Raw genomic sequence first — 17,621 nt, forward strand, 5'->3', positions numbered from 1 at the left:
TAGCTCATAGTTTTGTACCATTCTCTTGGGTAGTAGAAATCACAGATTGACTACTCGCAGGAATTCAGTGTGCATACTAGTTTCCTGTGAAAATTGAAATCGCCATCCCCATCGAGATTGCAACAACTAGATATGGTTAATATGTAAATTGGTACTAATATTTTGGTCATCTCTTTGAATGAATGAAGTTGTCCCCTCAAATCAGATCATCTTTTCTCTGGAAAGGTGAACCGCCGTGATATTGCTCATACATAAGTGAAAGGATGGAACATTCTCTTGAAAGATATCTGGCGGGGTTGTGCATCATGCTGGATAGCCCAACAAAGTTGAGACTCATCGCTAATTGTCACAATTTTGGCTAACTTCCGTTTGCAATTACCTTAATTTATCTTGCAGTCCTTATTTTGCTCAAGTGAAATCCATTTATGTTGTGCAGCAAAATGTAGACCACAATGTTTGATGCATTTGTCCACAACATAGGACTTAAGGGCAGGAGAAGGAATTCAGCCCTTCAAGCCTGCTCTGCCATTCAATCCAACCATCGCCTCATGATGCTCAGTGGCACCACCATCACGGAATCCCCCACTATCAATATCCTGGGGGTTCCCATTGACCTGAAACTGAACTGGATTAGCCATATAAATACTGTGGCTGCAAGAGCAGGTCAGAGGCCAGGAATTGTGCAATGGGTAACCCACCTCCTGGCTCCCCACTTGCCTGGATGAGTACAGCTCCCACAACACTTTATAGGCTTGACACCGTCCAGGACAAAGTAGCCCGCTTGATTGGCACCACATCCACAAACATTCACTCCGTCCACCGCCGATGCACAGTAGCAGCAGTGTGTACCATCTACAAGATGCACTGCAGGGATTCACCAAAGCTGCTGAGACAGCACTTTCCAAACCCATGACCACTGCCATCTGGAAGGACAAGGGCAGCAGATAGATGGGAACACCACCACCTGGAAGTCGTCCTCCAAGTTACTCACCATCCTGACTTGGAAATATATCACTGTTCCTTCACTGTCACTGGGTCAAAATCCTGGAACTCCCTTTCTAACAGCACTGTGGGTGTACCTACACCAGCAGTGCAAGGAGGCAGCTCACCACCACCTTCTCGAGAGCAACTAGGGCAATAAATGCTGGCTCAGCCAGCGAAGCCCACATCCCATGAATGAATTTTTAAAAAAAGATCTGGTTGTGTCTCAACTCCATTTTGCTGTCTGTCCCCCGTAACCTCTGACTCCCTGGTCTGTCAAAAATCTGTCTAACTCTGCCTTGAATAAGTTAAATGACCCACCTCCACTGCTTTCTGGGGAAGAAAATTCCACATACTAACTACCCTTTGAGAGAAAAAAAACTCTTAATCTCCATCTTAACCAGTAGACCCATATTTCTTAAACTGTTGTTGCAACCACAGCCGATGTTAGTTGAGTTCCCAGAGGGAAACTTGTCTTATTGATCATAACTTCTTTATTCGTATTTTGAAAATGAGGGGAAAACTACTGATCCCAGAAACATAGAATCCCAGTAATATTTTTAGGATTTTAAAATTAAAATGTGTATTAACAAGAAGGAAAGAAAACCTTAAACACAAGACTAAAATTACACAGTTAAACAGACTTTTAAACATTCCCACAAGAAACCCACTTGGTTAAAATACACAAGTAAACTACATGGCAACAGTTCCCTTATAGATTTTTAGCCATAAACATCCAGTAATATTACCCAAGGCAAAACTGCTGTCACTTTAGTAAAGGACACCACATGACTTCCCACTCCCTTTCACTCTGCTGTTGAAAAAAAAACAAAGGAAACTCAGGAACACACCGCTGTCTGAAAACAAAGACTTCTCTGGCTTGAAACTGGATGGCTACTTCAAATTCACAACTTTCCTCAGCACAGAGCTGGTCTCAGAACATCTCCCCTACACAGCCAACACAACTCAACTAAACATCTTTTCTTAAATATCTTTATCCCCATTGACCTTGAACTCCATTGTTCTAAGCACCTCTCTGAACTCAATTTTCCCAAAATATAAAAATCTTTCATGTCTTCCTATTGCCTCCACTTTTGGGTAAAATAAAATTTAATAACCTTTTCTTTGTAAGTTGTTGAAGTCCCTGGTCACTTCTAAACTCCCTTTGAAACTTAACAGCTGAAAAGTCAAGTTCCTACTTATAATGCACAGTTCAAGCCCAACCTATTTACTTGTGCATTCAACTTCACCGTAGCCTCTCATTAAAAATTCAGACCTGTTGACGTGGCTTTATAGTATTCAACTGCCCCAATTGTCCATTAATTGTCACACTCAAATATATGACTGATGTTGGAAATTAGCACGTGTAATATTGGTGCAGTACTGGGTATTCTTTTGATGCTGGGTCAGAGTAAAGTAAGTCCTCAATTAAAGTTGTGGTTGCGTTCCTGAAAATTGTGACTTTAAGTGAAACAACTTAGTGAATCATGGGTTCCACTAGGAATCAATGTTAAAGCTGGAGCTAGGTTCCTTCAGACACTTCTTGCCCAGAAAAAAACAATGTACAAGTTGGAATACTATATCAGCACTGTGCATCCCTAGCTGGGATAACTTGGAAATCAAATAAATCATAGGATATAACAAAAATACTATATAAACTCAAATTTACTATATAAACTCAACACTAAATCACCCAAACAAGCCCCAAGTTGCACAGCATTGGTGTATCACCCACAGCACTCCTGAAACCTAGCTCAACCTTTTTGCTTCCTTTCCTTTCTCACTCTGTCTTGTCTCTGTTTTTCTCCTTTTCCACTCTCTCTGTGTGTGTGTGTCTCTCTCTCTCTCTCTCTCTGCCCCCTTTCCCATTCTGTCTCTGTCTCTCTCTCTTTCACTCTGTCTCTCCCTCTCCACCTCCCCCCTTTCCCAATCTGTCTCTGTCTCTTGTCTCTCTCTCTTTTCCCCTTCTGTCACTGCCTCTCTTTCCTTTCTCACTCCCTCTCTCTGCTTCTCCATTCAGTCTCTGTCTCTCTGTCCTTTCCCTCTCTGTCTTTATCTCTCTCTCTCTTTCTCTCTCCAGAGCCTGGACCCCTTCCTGACAGTCTACAGGGGCCGCCGAAAGAGCTAGGGGCCCCAATCCCTCCCCCGCCCCGGGTTACTCACTTTATCACCTAATCGGCAGCTGGCCGTTTCCTGTCCCTGCCCTGCGCCCATGCTCCCAGATCTCAGGCCTTGCTTTCCTTCAGCAGCCTGGGTCTCAGGTGACTGCAGCGGCTCCGGCATCAGAACATGGCGGCGGCTGGCCTGGAGTGCAGAATGGGGTGGCGGGGCCAGAGTGCAGATGATATAAAACCACAAATTGAACGAGGCCATAAAGAATAAACAACATTAAAGCAAAACCACTTTAAGCAGGGTGCCTTAAAATGAAGGCCTTACTGTAGAAAGAAATCTATTCTGCAGCTAATCTGACTTTCCCTGACCCAGGAATGTCTTGATATTAAAACTGGGCGTTTGAACTGGAAAATAATGCTCCAAAACCTTACACCGACACACTTCATATCGACAATGATATTAAACCACAAAAGTCATGTTGTTCAGAAGCTAAAAGCGGCGCTTCAAGAAAATATTGTCATAAGTGAAATTGCGCAGCATAGATTCAGCAGGATGTAACCAGGAATGATTGGTTACACTTCCGAAGAGTGACTTAAGTTTATTTTGTTTTCACTGAAGCTGTTGAGGATGAAGGGTACTGGTAGGTTGGTCAACAAATCATTAACCAGAGGGCACAAATTGAAGGTAATCATAGAATGAGTTGAAGGGAAGGTTGGGAGGAAAAAATCTTCACACACACGGTGGTTAGAATGTAGAATTTTTGTGTTGAAGTAGAGTTTACTAAAAGAGAATTAGATGTTTGATTGAAAAAGAGGAATGTTAAAGGGTATGGGGAAAAACAGGAGCATAAGATTTGAGGTATCAAAGCTATTTTGCCGACATAATGGGCTGAATTTTCCCTCAGGCTTCAGGACCTTGATGCCAGGACCAAACAGAAGTTCATAGCCTCCACATACTGGCAGCACGCATGCTGGCGCAATTTTCCTCAACGGTCTTCTACTTGGCTGTCTCTGCATTCATTGTCCTATTAAGAATGACAGGAGGGTTTTTAGATCCTGCAGGCCCAAAAGAGGGCCCACAGCTCTGGAGCCTCAGCAGCCTCACCACGGGAGGTGGGCACTGCTGAGGCAGGTTGAGGACTGTGAGGGGGTTCCTCAACATGGAAGTGCACTCGGAAGCGTTCATGCCTTGATTGAACTGGCAACTACACAGCAGGGGCTGCTCTGATGTTGGTAAAATGCCAGCGCAAAATTGTCTCTAATAGGAACTTCAATTACCATAATTGGCTACCTGTGTCCATGGAGCAGGCGGCGACATGATTTCCCACCCGATCTTGGGAAAATTCCCCAGCGGCAGGAATGTATGGGGTGCCTTCGTGACGCAGCTCACGCCTATTTCCCCGGACCCCTGCCTCCAACCCCGTCTCCCCAAGGGTGAGAAAATCCAACCCAAGGATCAAGTAGCCTGTTACTATGCTGTGTGGTAGTATGTTACAGTTCCCTTTTTTTCACATGCATGTTGTAGTCTGGAACTATGGATAATGATGGTAGATGCTCCAACTTTCTTCCTAGGCTCACGAGAAATCTCTCCCATTCTTCACCATCTGCCATTTACATGTGTCAGAAGGATTTGCAGGTTGATGCGCAACTTGTTGTGAACGCATCTTGCTTGGCCATCTAGTCCTGGAGCTGGACTCAAACCAGGAGCTTCTTGCTCAGAAGCAGGGATGCTACTTATTTTGCCACAAGGCCTGCTTTTATTCTGTAACCTTCCTTCTCTGAATATTGCCCTAGGATAAGGAATGGAATGCAGAGCAGTGATTTAATTGGTTTGACCTTCTTTCTTTCACTCACAAACATTGCAATGTTAGTTATTGATGGATAACAGGTTAGGAACCCAATGCACTAACATTTGCACCAGTGCCAGTTGAATCCTTCTGATTCCTTCCATTTTTCTACAAAACAGTAATTGAATTTTAAAATAATCCATTAGGTTTAAAACACTTTGCTATGTCCTGAGGTCGTAAAAGTGCTTCAGAAATTCAAGACTTTCATTTTATTGGCTTTCTTATGATTAGTTGTGTTTTATTTTTAAAACACAAGTGTCGTGTTTTGAAAAATTCTGCTCATTGTGTATGAGTCAGAATGTGGGAATCAGCTTAATTTTCTGCTTTAGTCTCGTTGACAGCAGTGTTTGTCTTACAAATAGCTTTGTGATTTAATTGCTACAGTGACGAGATTTCACATCAGAGCCAGTACTATTTTGCATCCCTGTTTTCAACCCTGTATAAAGTACTCTGTGAGGGAAGGGGTGTGCTCAAACACCTCTACTTTGGTGTTTTTGTTATTCTCCAGCAGATTATATGGCAACAAAATTATTGTAAAATTCCAGTTTAAAAAAAAAACTGCTGTAGCCGAGGAAACCTCCAAATGCACATCATGCCTTGTCTCTGTTTCACCTGTGTTTTCAAAAGACAGCAGCCCTGGAATTACAATAAGATTAAAATAATAACATGTGAATGTGGCATATAAACAGGCAATGAAGGGGTGATTTTCTTTTTTTTCTCTTTTCTCTTTGTCCCACAGAAACCTGGCAGCATCTTGTCACTGGATCTCCATGATTCTTTAGTTTGTTGCTCAGACTGTGTGAGGCGTGCTGTGACACAGAGAGAGAAGGAAAGAGAGATGGTCATACCAATTGTACAGCATCTTGCTTACTAATCAGTTGCAAGAAGCGATACACTATGCTGGTTTTTTACATCTTCTTTCTCTCTATTCTAGAATCAATTTATAGGCGTGGGGCTAGAAGATGGCGGAAGCTTTACCGTGTGAATGGACATCTCTTTCAGGCCAAACGATTTAACAGGGTGAGTAAATTGCTTTTTTTCCTTTTTCATTACCGGTATCTGTTTGTGTGCTAATGTTGCCTTTTCCAGACATTACAGGTATTTATAGTAATTAGTCATCCATTGGCGCAATGCATGTAAAAATATTCAGAACATATTCCATTTGGGAGCATGAGTGGGAGAGAGAGATTAAGTGGTGCTTTGTGCATTATTTACCACAGGGACCATCAATGTAGTAGACGTTGTATTTCACTCGGTTTCAACATGCTATTGTTTGTGTCGATTAAATTGCAACGCAAGCAACATTCACCATGGTTATCTATAACCTACAGTTTGCAACTATTTCCTCCTTGAAAGCTGAAACATATTTTTAAAAATTTTGTTTTGCTAATTGCCTTTACATGCTGGCACTAGGCATTTTGAGAGGATGTTATTTGGACTTTCTTAATAGTGTACTTATAAAATATTGGCTAATTTGTCCTCGCCAGCTATTTTGGTGCTTATCGAGTTAAAAGGGTAATGCACAATTTAAAACTTTTAGAATACAGCCAACTTCATTTACATATCACTTTAATGCAGGAAAATGTGCCTCGATGCTTTTCGGGAATGCAATTGGACAAAAATTTAATCTGAGCCAAATATGATGATGATAATAGGAAAGGTACCTAAAAGCTAGATTAAAAAAAGGTATCTTTTAACAAAATTCTGAAGATGAGAGAGTTGGAGGTTTCGGGAGCTAACTCCAGAATCCATGGATTAGATGGCTGAAGGCATGGACATGAATGGTGGGGAAAAAGGAGGGGTGTATGCTTAAGAGGCTAGAGTTGGAGGAACACTGTTTCCTAAGAGATGGAGGAGTTTAGAAAGATGGAGGTATGATGGGATTTAAACATGAGGATGAGAATTTTAAAATGTATGTATTGCTGGGACAGGAACTGATGTAAGTCAGCGACTGATGATGAGCAGGCATCAGAGTTTCAGATAAGCTCAAGTTTATGAAGGTTCGGGGATGGGATTTCAGCCAGTACACTATTGGAATAGTCAAGCCTGGAGGTGATTAAAAAATATGCATGATTTCAGCAGTAGATGGGGTGAGGCATGGGTGTAGATAGATGATGGTGTGGAGTTAGAAATAGGTGGTTTTATTTGATGGAGACAATACAGTCAAACTGCAGCTTGGTCGAATAGAACACTGAGGTTAAAAAACAGTCTTGCTTGGCCTGAGATGATGGCTGGAGAGGAAATGGAATTGGTGAGGGAACATAGCTTTGTTGTGGGGTAGGGGGTGTGATGCTGGGAGGATGTAGACTATCTATTCCTGATGCTTAGCTGGACAAAATTGTGGTTTATCCAGGACTTAATATCAGACAAATAATTGTAGGTGACTTGGGGAGTTTATTTTCCTGGGGCAGCACAGCAACTCACCAAGGTTCCTTCAACAGCACCGTCCAAACCTACAACCTCTATTACCTTGAAGGACAAGGGCAGCAGATGCATGGGAACACCATTTGCAAGTTCCCATCCAAGCCACACACCATCCTGACTTGGACCTAAATCGTTGTTCCTTCACTGTTGCTGGGTCAAAATTCTGGCACTCCCTTACAGCGCTGTGGGTGTACCTACACCCACTACCACAAGGTCAATTAGGGGTGGTCAATAAATGCTGGTCTAGCCAGTGACGCCTACACCCCAGGAAACAAATTTTAAAAAGGCTTAGAAGTGGGTATGAGGGATACGAGGAAGTGATCAGTCTTTGATTTGAGTTTAATTTACTCATTGAGCATGTGTAGTATACATAATTTCCATGGCTCAATAGAATGGACTGATGGAATAGTTTGCTTCAGCTTCTAACACGATCTGCTTATTTTAAAAATATTTTAATATTATTTGAAGAAATATGTGTGTGTGCGTGTGCATGCATGTGTGCTTATAACTTTTTTGTTTTCTGGTCTATAAAATTTGGACACTACATAAAGTTTGTTACGACCAGGTGAGAAGTGAAGAACTGGCTGACCTCTATTCAACCTACTCGGTCACAAAAAGGTTCTAAGTTTCTTTTTTATGAGGATATGCATTTTCAAAACTACTTAAACTGTGAGTAATAAGGAGTTAATCAAACAAGGTTTTCTGGAGTCAAAGAGCAAATTTATTAACCACTAAAACTGAGAAAAATAACCTGACGTCAAGCACTCGGCCCTCATGTAATCACTCACACTTATATACACACACACGCAAATGCGCGGATATCAGAAATAAGGAAAGTAAGACTTCAGTAAAAAAGGTAAAAGAATATATGGTTAAGTGTCCTTTAATTGTCCTTGAGGCTTAGATTTTAAATGCTGTGGCTGATTTGGGTTAGTTGGTTTCTTGGATGCGGTCAGATGTAGATGATGTTGCAATTATTACAAGATCTCACTTTGCTGGTAGGTTTCTGGTAGAGTTGGCTTCTCCAGCAGGCGACACATATTCCAAAGGAGAGAGCGCAGCCTTCGGCCTGTCTTCTCAGCTGAAGACTTGCTTGACCCCACCTGTATCACATGCGATCTCTCTGTTGTGGCTGGGCAGCCTTGTCTTGAAATACTTCACCCTTGTCTGTTTCCAAGAGGCTTTGGGTATATCTGTCTGTGGCAACCATTGGTTCAATATCCAGTATTTTGTATTTTTAATGTCTCTTCCTTAAAAGACAGTTACAAGTTTCAATGGGTACCTGGATTATAGGAAATGTCTCTCTCTTCACACTCCCATGAGGTTGATTTGTTTATTTCTCACCTTCACCTTGGAATGTGGCAAACACAAAACAAAAAAAAAACACCTTCACTTCCATTCATTCTCTTAACCCTGGTCTGGATTATCCCATTAGTTTTGACTGGGTCTCTAAGTCTGGACAGGGCATCTGCAATCACATTCGATTTCCCTGCAATGTGGGTGATTTTTAGGTGATATGATTGGAGAAACTAGCTCCAGTGGAATAACAGCAAGCTAAAAGCAAAATATTATGGATGCTAGAAATCTGAAATAAAAACAGATTTGAAGAAGGGTCATACCAACTCAATGTTAACTCTGTTTCTCTCACCCCAGACACTGTCAGACCTGCTTAGTTTTTCCAGCATTTTCTGTTTTTATTCCAGTGGAATAAAATAATAACTTTGCATTCTGGGTTTTGAATTTCTGCAAAAAAGTCAAAGGGTGTGGTCAGCATAGACTGTGGTGTCTTCGTGTCCATCTCATATATATATATATCTCAAAGGTTTGAGAGCCAGTATGAAACCTAGGGTTTCTTTTTCTACTGTGGAATACCATTTCTGATGTTTGTTCAGTGTTTTTGGAGAAATATCTGATTGGTCTCTATTCCTGATTCATCCTGAGGTCAACACAAAAACAAAAAATGCTGGAAAAACTCAGCAGGTCTGACAGCATCTGTGGAGAGAAAGACAGAATTAACGTTTTGAGTCCATATGACTTCTTCAGAGCTGAAGGGAAGTAGAAATGTGGTGATATATATACTGTTTAAGGGGGTGCAGAACAGGTGAACCTGGATAGAAGGCCAGTGGTAGGTGGAGGCAAAGATGTCATAAACAAAATGTCAAAGGGTTGTTATTAGTGGTGGTTCTGGCTAAAGGACGTGCTAATGGTGACATTAAGAGTGGAAAGCAGAATGTGATAATGGCTGGACCAGGGTAAGCATTCTGGAAAGTGACAGATGGCCCTAATGGGGGTGGGGTGGGGGGAGGGGACGGTGGTGGGAAAAAAGATCGAAAAGGCTAAAAGTTGGGGATAAAACAATGAATAAAGTGGAAATAAATTTTAAAAATAATAATAATGAAAATGTGGGGGGGGGAAATAATAAATACATAAAAATTTAAAAATTAAAAATGAATAAGAAAAAAGGGGCGGGATCAGAAAGGGGTGGGGATGGAGGAGAGAGTTCATGGTCTGAAGTTGTTGAACTCGATGTTAAGTCTGGAAGGCTGTGAAGTGGCTAATCAGAAGATTTTGCTTTTATCTACCCTGAGGTCATTAGCATCGATGGCTAATTTGAATGCTTGGTTAGAGTCTGGAGCTTTTAGCACTGGATCGTTTACTAAGGTGGCTCTCAGCTTCTTGAAACCTTTCTGAAATCTCTTGGTCCATACTACTTCTGCATTTTTCTGTAGTAGGTCTGCCAACGGGGCAACTACAGTGCTGAAGTGCGGGTCGAACTTGCGGTAAAAGCCATGCATTCCTAAAAATCTCATGATTTCCCGTTTTGTTGTGGGAATGGGAAACTCTACCACTGCTTATATCTTTCTAGCTCCTTAGTACTTGTCCTTGATCCACAGTGTGTCCAGGTAGGTCACCTGAGTTTTAGTGTACTCCCTGTTTGTGAGATTGACCATGAGGTCAACTGACCATAATTTCTGGAACAGGGCTTCCAATTGCTGTAACTGTGTTTCCCAGGTGTCACTGTACACTAGGAGGTTGTCTAGGTACGTTACAAAATTGGATAAGCCCGCCACTACCTGGTTCGTCAATCTTTGAAAGGTGGCTGGCATTTGAGTCCAAATGGCATGACTCGAAACTGATATAACCCATCTGGAATCATGAAGATGGAGATTTCTTTTGTGCTGGCGGTCAAGGAAACCTGCGAATATCTCTTGAGTAAATCTATCTTTGTAATGAAAGTTGCGATGCCTATCCTATCTGTGCAATCTTGCAGGCAGAAATCGGGTAGGTGTTGGCTACGGTCACTGCATTAACCTTGCAGTAGTCAATGCAAAACTTTGTGGAGCCATCTGGCTTGGGCATGAGCGCAACTGGGGAGCTCCAGCTACTGCTGCTAGGCTCTATTAGTTAATCTCCTCCTGAATCTAGACCTAATGGTAAGGATGTTGCCTTATGGGAAGCCCTCTCCCACATTCACATCATGTGGAGCTAAAGTGGTGCATCCTGGCTTGTCTCTACATATGCCGTCATATGCAGTGAGCATCCTTGTCAGCTCTCCTCGCTATTCTGCATTTAGGTGGGTGAATATAGTGTCCAATTTCACTAGAACTCCTGTGTTTGCTAGCTGGACAAAGTGGGTCTCACACACACCTCCCTTCGATTCATCCTCACGGTTTCTCTTGTTCTCCAGGTCTGTTGTTATTGGGCTAACCATGACCTGCTTACCCCTCCTTACCTGTGATATTGTTTTATCATGTCAACATGACACAGCCTTTGCTTTTTCCTGCTTTTACCTCCCCAAGCTTCTTTGCTATTCTGTACAGGCTACTGGTCCAGGCTTTTAGGTGTTTACACAGTATTGGTAGGAGCACTAGCATGTAGTCTCGTGGCTGAAAGGCTCAGGTCCTGGCATGTTTGCCTGTTTTTTCATAGCTGTTTGGGAGATCTTGAAGTGTTCTTGAGCTGTTTAAATTTAAACCCTCGTTCCTTTTTCTCTTTCCTGGAATTGTGTCTCCTACTTCTGTTCCTGTCTCTCTTTTTCCATTTCCTCAAATTCCAGTTTCAATTTCCATTGCTCCAATATTAATTTCTCTGCCACTAATTTATCTGTTTCAGTGTTCTCAATTTCCACCTCTAAATGTTTTGCCACCCGTTTTAAAATTTCTGTTTTTCTGGCTTTTGGGTGGAACTCCACCTCTAAGTGCCTAGCTATACCTTTTAATTCTTCCAAGGACCGTGTCCTCAACTTCCAGGCATCTTTTTCTATGAAAGCGTTGACATCATGTAATTCCTTTCCAGCCATCTTTGTGGTCTTGTAGGCGAGACTCCTAAGTTTGTTTTGGCAGTTTTATGCTGCGGGCTGATGTCTACTTGGAATAACAGGATAAAACATGAATGCTGGAAATTTGATTCTAGAATGATACAGCCAGTTAAATCAGCATTTGAAAGGAAAGGAGGTTAATGTACTGGTCATTAGAACTGTTGACTTTCATTCTGAAATAGGGCTATGCTGCAGGTGTTAATCTTTTTTTTTCTTTGCATGTTGATTTATCTGCTATATATTTCAAAATTTTCAATTATGTGTCTGTTAGTAACTAACTGCCCAAAATTCCTTTGCTTACTATCTTTACACCGGGCAGAGATACAGTTTAACCCATCAGTCTGCACTCTTTGTTAAAAGATGATGAAAGGAAAGTGTTTAGTTTGGTATTCTGTCATATCTTACTACTTTAAACGTTGTTTTGTGAAAGATTAATTGAAACCTAAGTTAGTTTACTGAATGGTTTGAAAATTTGCCAGTAGTGGATGCAAGTTCTCTGCACTTTGTGGTTTCTGTAGGTTCCTCTGACTTATATGGTCATCACTCGCAATGGTTTCACAATGGCTTGAGGTACAATATATAGTGCCCATTGTGTAGCCCCTCACTATCATAATAGCAATTATTCCTTTAATGTAGTTTGTGTATGAGATGTGTGTGGGCTTTTGTATTAAGTGCTTAACTAATCAATCATGTGCCATAACAGCTAATGCTTTTGAAAGATTGTCACAGTGGAAGTGTTTAGACAGTGGCTGGTTCCACAATTTCAAATGCCTGTTGTCTGTTTTACAAGAGCTTACATTATAAGATATTGAGCATTTAATCAAGTCTGATATCAATTAGTGAAATAGTGGTTTGATTGCAGAAGTTTTTATTATTTATCAACAGAAGTTTGAACATGCCTGCAATCCTTGCATGGGGACTTCTGGTAGAGGTGGGGGTGGTGGTGGGCAGCACATCTTTGGAGTACCTCCAGGGTACGATGCCCGTATTTTGGAAGTTATGGGCCAACATCTCTGCTTCTCAATTCTGTACCCCTAGAAATTAGCCCCGTTGCATTGCTTGCTATTTTTAACTTGCATTGCTGCTTTTAGTGGCTTGCAGATCTGTACTTCAAAATTCCTCTGATCGTCCACCTACCTGGATACCAATTTTCAAAGGAGTATGTGGCCTCCTTATTCTTTCTATTAAAATTTACTATCTCACACTTGCCTATGTTGAATTTCCTTCGTCAATTACATGCCCATTCAACAAGTTTTTAATACCTTTCTATATTTTGTTGCAGCCCCCCTCAGTATTAATTGCACCCTCAATTTGGTGTTATCTGCAAATTTTGATTTTGATTCCTGAGTTCAATTCGTTTATGTAAATTATGAACAACAGTGGTCCCAGCTCTGATCCTGGTGGAACACCATTTCCCACCTTGTGCTAGCCTGAGTAATTAATCTTTACTCTGTTTTCTGTTATGTAGCCAGCTTGATACATGACACTTGATTCTTGACCTTAAATCATGAATCTGCTATCAAACCTCATTAAAGACATTTTGAAATCCAAATATATCATGTCTCATGCGTTACCCTTTATGCCCTTTCTGTTACTTCTCAAAAAGTCAGAGATTGAAATCTGTGCTATCATTATATTTTCAATTTTTAAATATTTTTCTATTAACATCCTTGGGTAAGAATTCTATTTTCTTTTCCTACCAACAGCATTAAGCCAATTGGTCTGTAGTTCCTGGACTTGTTATCCTTCCAATTTTAATTACAGCAATAACTAAAGCCTCAAGATGCACCAGTTTACTGTACTTTACAAAAGTAATATTTATATTGAGTACTTTTTTATATAAAAAGTGTGCAATAATATCTGGCACTATTCCTGGTACTATTGCCTCTGTTATCTCTTTCTTAATTTGTTTTAATATGTGCAGGTGAAATCCATTGGCCCAGAGGTTTTATCTTCTCTAAGCTTGATTAGTTGATCGGTTATCTCCCTTTTCTATCTTAAATAGGAACATAGGAAATAGGAGCAGGAATAGGCCCTCAAGGTTGCTCTGCCATTCAACAAGATCATGACTGATCTTCTACCTCAGCACCATTTTCTTGCACAATCTTTGATCTCTTCTATTGTCATGTTCACTGTGTTAGTGTCCTCACCGTGTTAGTGTCCCTGGTAAATATTAAGCAAAGTAACTAACTATTCAATATTTTTGGCATTTTGCTGTCATTATCCATGAGTTAAGATTCCTTCGTGGTCCTACCTCATCTTGCTTTTTTTCTTTTATGTGTATTTTTGAATACTTTTAATATCTTTATATTCTTTATAATTTAATTTTGTAATTCCCCCTTGTTTTCCTAATTGTGTTTTGAGCTATTTCCTGATCGTTTCATATTCCCTTTGTCATAATCTATGTACTTACTGTGTGCCTTTTACTTCAGTTCCAATTTTGCCCTTATTTTTTTTTTCATCCATGGTCTATCATTTGTGGTTCGTTTGTTCATGCTTTTTAGTGTGACATATTTTTTCATCCTATCTCTCTTGATCACTATTTAAATGTTTTCCACTGCTGTTTTATTTTGTATCAATTTTCCAGTTGATTTTCCCTTTATCTATACTCATCCATATAAAATCAGGTTTTTTTTCCATTTGTTAGTTTGGTCTCTGTTTGTCTTATGTCCTTCTCGACATTGTCTTTTCTATGATTTAATGCCTTCATGGTTGAAGCCTCGGGATGCACCAGTTAGCTGTACTTTACTGAAGTAATATTTATACTGAGTATTTTTTTTTTAAAAAGACGTGCTTTGGTACTTAGTTCACCAACGTTAAATCATAAACTCTGCCTCCATTTTGTTTCGTGTTTCTTTGCTGTTTTGTTTTATTTTCTCTCTCATTTCCTTTGCTTTCGGGTGGCTTCGATTCTGCCATTCACACCTCCTGTAGACACATCTTTAATTTCTTTACTTGTCCTATTAACACCCTCTTTGGCCTTGCACTATGAAACTTTTTGTCATTTAATCTCTCCACCCTATCACTGGTCTTCTTCCCACCATCCTCCCTTGACTTGCTCAAAACCTATTAGAATTCTAACCTTTCCCAATTTTGATGTAAAGTCATAGGCCCAAAGCATTGGACGCAATCTTGTTGTGGTGTCACCTGCTGGCTGGAGAACCGGCGAAAGTCCTGCGCTGCCTCTTTTTGAGAAGGCCTGCTGGATCAGATGCCAGTCAGGCAGTGATGAGGCCAGCAGCAGGCCTTCTCTTGGAATCAAGACCCCAGGAGTGCAGGTCTTGCCTACCTAAAGCTTCTGGCCAATTAGTGGCCTGCAGCTCTTGTGCTCAACTGCGCCACTGGGAAGACTGTGGCTGTTGCTGGAACAACAGGCATTGGAATCCCAGGGTTGCAGAGTAACACCAGCCACAGGTAAGTATTGTTGGGGGGGCAGGTGGGGGATGCGGAGAGAGGGCTGCAGAGAGTCCGCAGCTAGGGCAGCGGGGTGGCTCTCAGCGGGTTCCCCCTTTACGTTGTTCAGTCCCTTGATCAGGCACCAAGTGCCTTGGATCGAGGGACACACCACCCCCCACTGGCCCTGGAGGTGAGAAGCTGGCCACAAAGTTTTACCTATTATGCATGCTGAATGGTGACATGCCCGTCTGTGGCTGAGTTAACACCAGCGCCGGTGGGATGAGGTCCTTAAATGGTTATTAAGTGGCCACTTAAGGGCCTTAATTGGCGGCAGGGCAGGAAGGTTGACCATGGGCATTTCTGCCCAGAACTTAATTCTGGCGGCGGTGAGGTTCCAGTACACTGCCATCCCTGCTCAGTAAAGGTCCTTCCCGCCTCCAAGCTCACCACCATGAGAGCACAAGATTATGGCTGTTAACTGTTTCTCGCTCCACAAATGCTGCAGGACCTACTGAGTATTTTTAGCATTTTCTGTTTTTATTTCAGATTTCCAGCATCCACAGTATTTTGCTTGTGTTTGCTTGTATATGTATTGGCGAATGAGAGAAAAAAGTTACATTAATCACACATATAGTGTTCTATAAACAGTGTATCCAAACAGAGAAGGTGGAGGAGAGACTTAAGATAGCAAAAAGTTGCATTCTGAAATCACCTGATTATGCCACTTTTTTTTGGTTGACAGAGAAAAAAAATCAATGCTTATCACATACACCAGTGAGGCAAGGTTCTAATCTATAACATCAGACAAGAGAGAAGGGCAGATAAGAGAAAGATCTCTTTGCAATTTGGCTTCTCTCTTTAAAAGGTTTAGTCTTAAAATAAAGGAGATAGATGAGGGAGCGGAACTACTCGAGGCTGAGGATTCCTCTTGGCGGCTACAGTTGAGAAGGAGTGAGTGGGTATGGTGGAGAATGGCTGGTGGATTAATTGTAAATTGAGTTTCAGTGGTGCAAAGGAGAGGGGAACTCATGGGTTGAGTGGGACGTCAAAGAGAGAGAATTTGGAAATTGTTAATTAATATGATGATTAAAGGCTATGGGAGATGATTTGAGTGGGAAAGCGAGGCCACTAAGGGCCTTATGTCACATTCCCAGTCTAAAAGCAGCCCTCAGCAATTAATGGTTCTTTTCATTACCACACCACTCCTACCTACACATCATCTCCATCCAAAGGTAAAGATGACAGAGAAAAGGACAGAGAGCAGCCAAAAGAGCTGCTAAAGGGTAGAGAAGTACCAGAGAATAACAAATAGAGAGACAGAAGCAAAAAATGAGAAACAGATAATCAACAACACAGAATTAAAGGTGGGCGAAGGGGTATCCTTGTTCTCTGACAGTGTGTGCAATGCCATAGGAGAGCACCTACTAAGGAATTGCTCTCCATGTAGGTTTGGTAACAGTTTGGAATATGTTGAATATGTTTAAAAGTTATAACACATGTTGTTGATTGGAATTACTTAAGATTTAGGATGTAATTTGAACTCCTTGATTTCCCTGGTAAGCATGCCCAATCTGTTTATCTCATTTTACCTTACATTTACTGTACTATGTGGAATATTTCTTGTATTAGAGGAAACTGCATGTAATAACACTATCCCTGAGGTCAGATAATCACAAACGTGTCATAATTTAACAACCTTTTTATAATTCTCCAGTGGTAACCTAACCACAACTGCTAATGTTGTTCTGCAATTAATTCATAAGTTCATATACTTCTACTCATTCATGTTTTCATTTTTTTCTCTTTGCCATTTGACTCCCCCGTGTTGTCTTGTTGTTTCCCTCACCCATTATGGCACAGCTGTTTTGCAGCAGCTTTCCCAGGATGCAATGGTGAAATTACAAGATTGTTGTGTGGGGAATGAACTACTTAACTTGGCACAACAATGTGTTTAATCACCATCCAGCTCACATTTTGACTTTGTTACCATAGGTGATCAAATTCAGTTTGGATTAAAGCTGCAGGATAATTTTCGAAAACATTTTTGTAATATTTCTATATGTAACTTATTTTAAAATGTTGGGTGGGGGCATATTGCTTCAATGTAGCAGAATATTATGTTGTAGACATGGATGTAAGTTCATGATTCTACCATGCGTTGAATTTCTTAATCTACATAGAGTTACTGGAGAGTGCAGAGCAGAGGCACTTTGCTTCCCAATGTAAAAAAAATCAAAGATGAGAAGGCTAGTGCTCCAAACCTAAAGAGGTCAGTAAGGGGCGCATGGTCAGGAGAGTATACCTGAGTGAGACATAGACTGAGTGAGTAGTGAATTAGGTTCATGTGGGAATTCGGTGCACAGGAGAAAGAGGTGCTTTAAGTGAGGTTTATTGCAACAAGTAAAGTGTGTTAAGTATTAGTCTGATTTATCAGTACTAAAGTTTATCAGTAGTTGTAAGGTTTATTAAGTTAAGGCCAAGTAAAATTAATTTAATATAACTAAATCAACATAAAATAAAGTTAGCGTAAGTAAAGTAAAGGCA

The 17,621-nt window shown here is 40.9% G+C and overlaps 1 protein-coding gene across 4 annotated transcripts in view; it reads left to right on the plus strand.

Annotated features, from left to right (window-relative positions):
- Positions 1–17,621, plus strand: part of prkcz (protein kinase C, zeta) — a 555,970-nt gene that overhangs the window by 167,369 nt on the left and 370,980 nt on the right. For all 4 annotated transcript variants that reach the window (XM_078557946.1, XM_078557944.1, XM_078557945.1 and 1 more), the window contains exon 3: positions 5,874–5,959. In XM_078557946.1, the coding sequence (XP_078414072.1) occupies positions 5,874–5,959 (86 nt within the window). The remainder of the gene's footprint in view (positions 1–5,873; positions 5,960–17,621) is intronic.

This window comes from Cetorhinus maximus, chromosome 15 (genome assembly GCF_964194155.1).
Source record: "Cetorhinus maximus chromosome 15, sCetMax3.hap1.1, whole genome shotgun sequence".
NCBI classification, from domain to species: domain Eukaryota; kingdom Metazoa; phylum Chordata; class Chondrichthyes; order Lamniformes; family Cetorhinidae; genus Cetorhinus; species Cetorhinus maximus.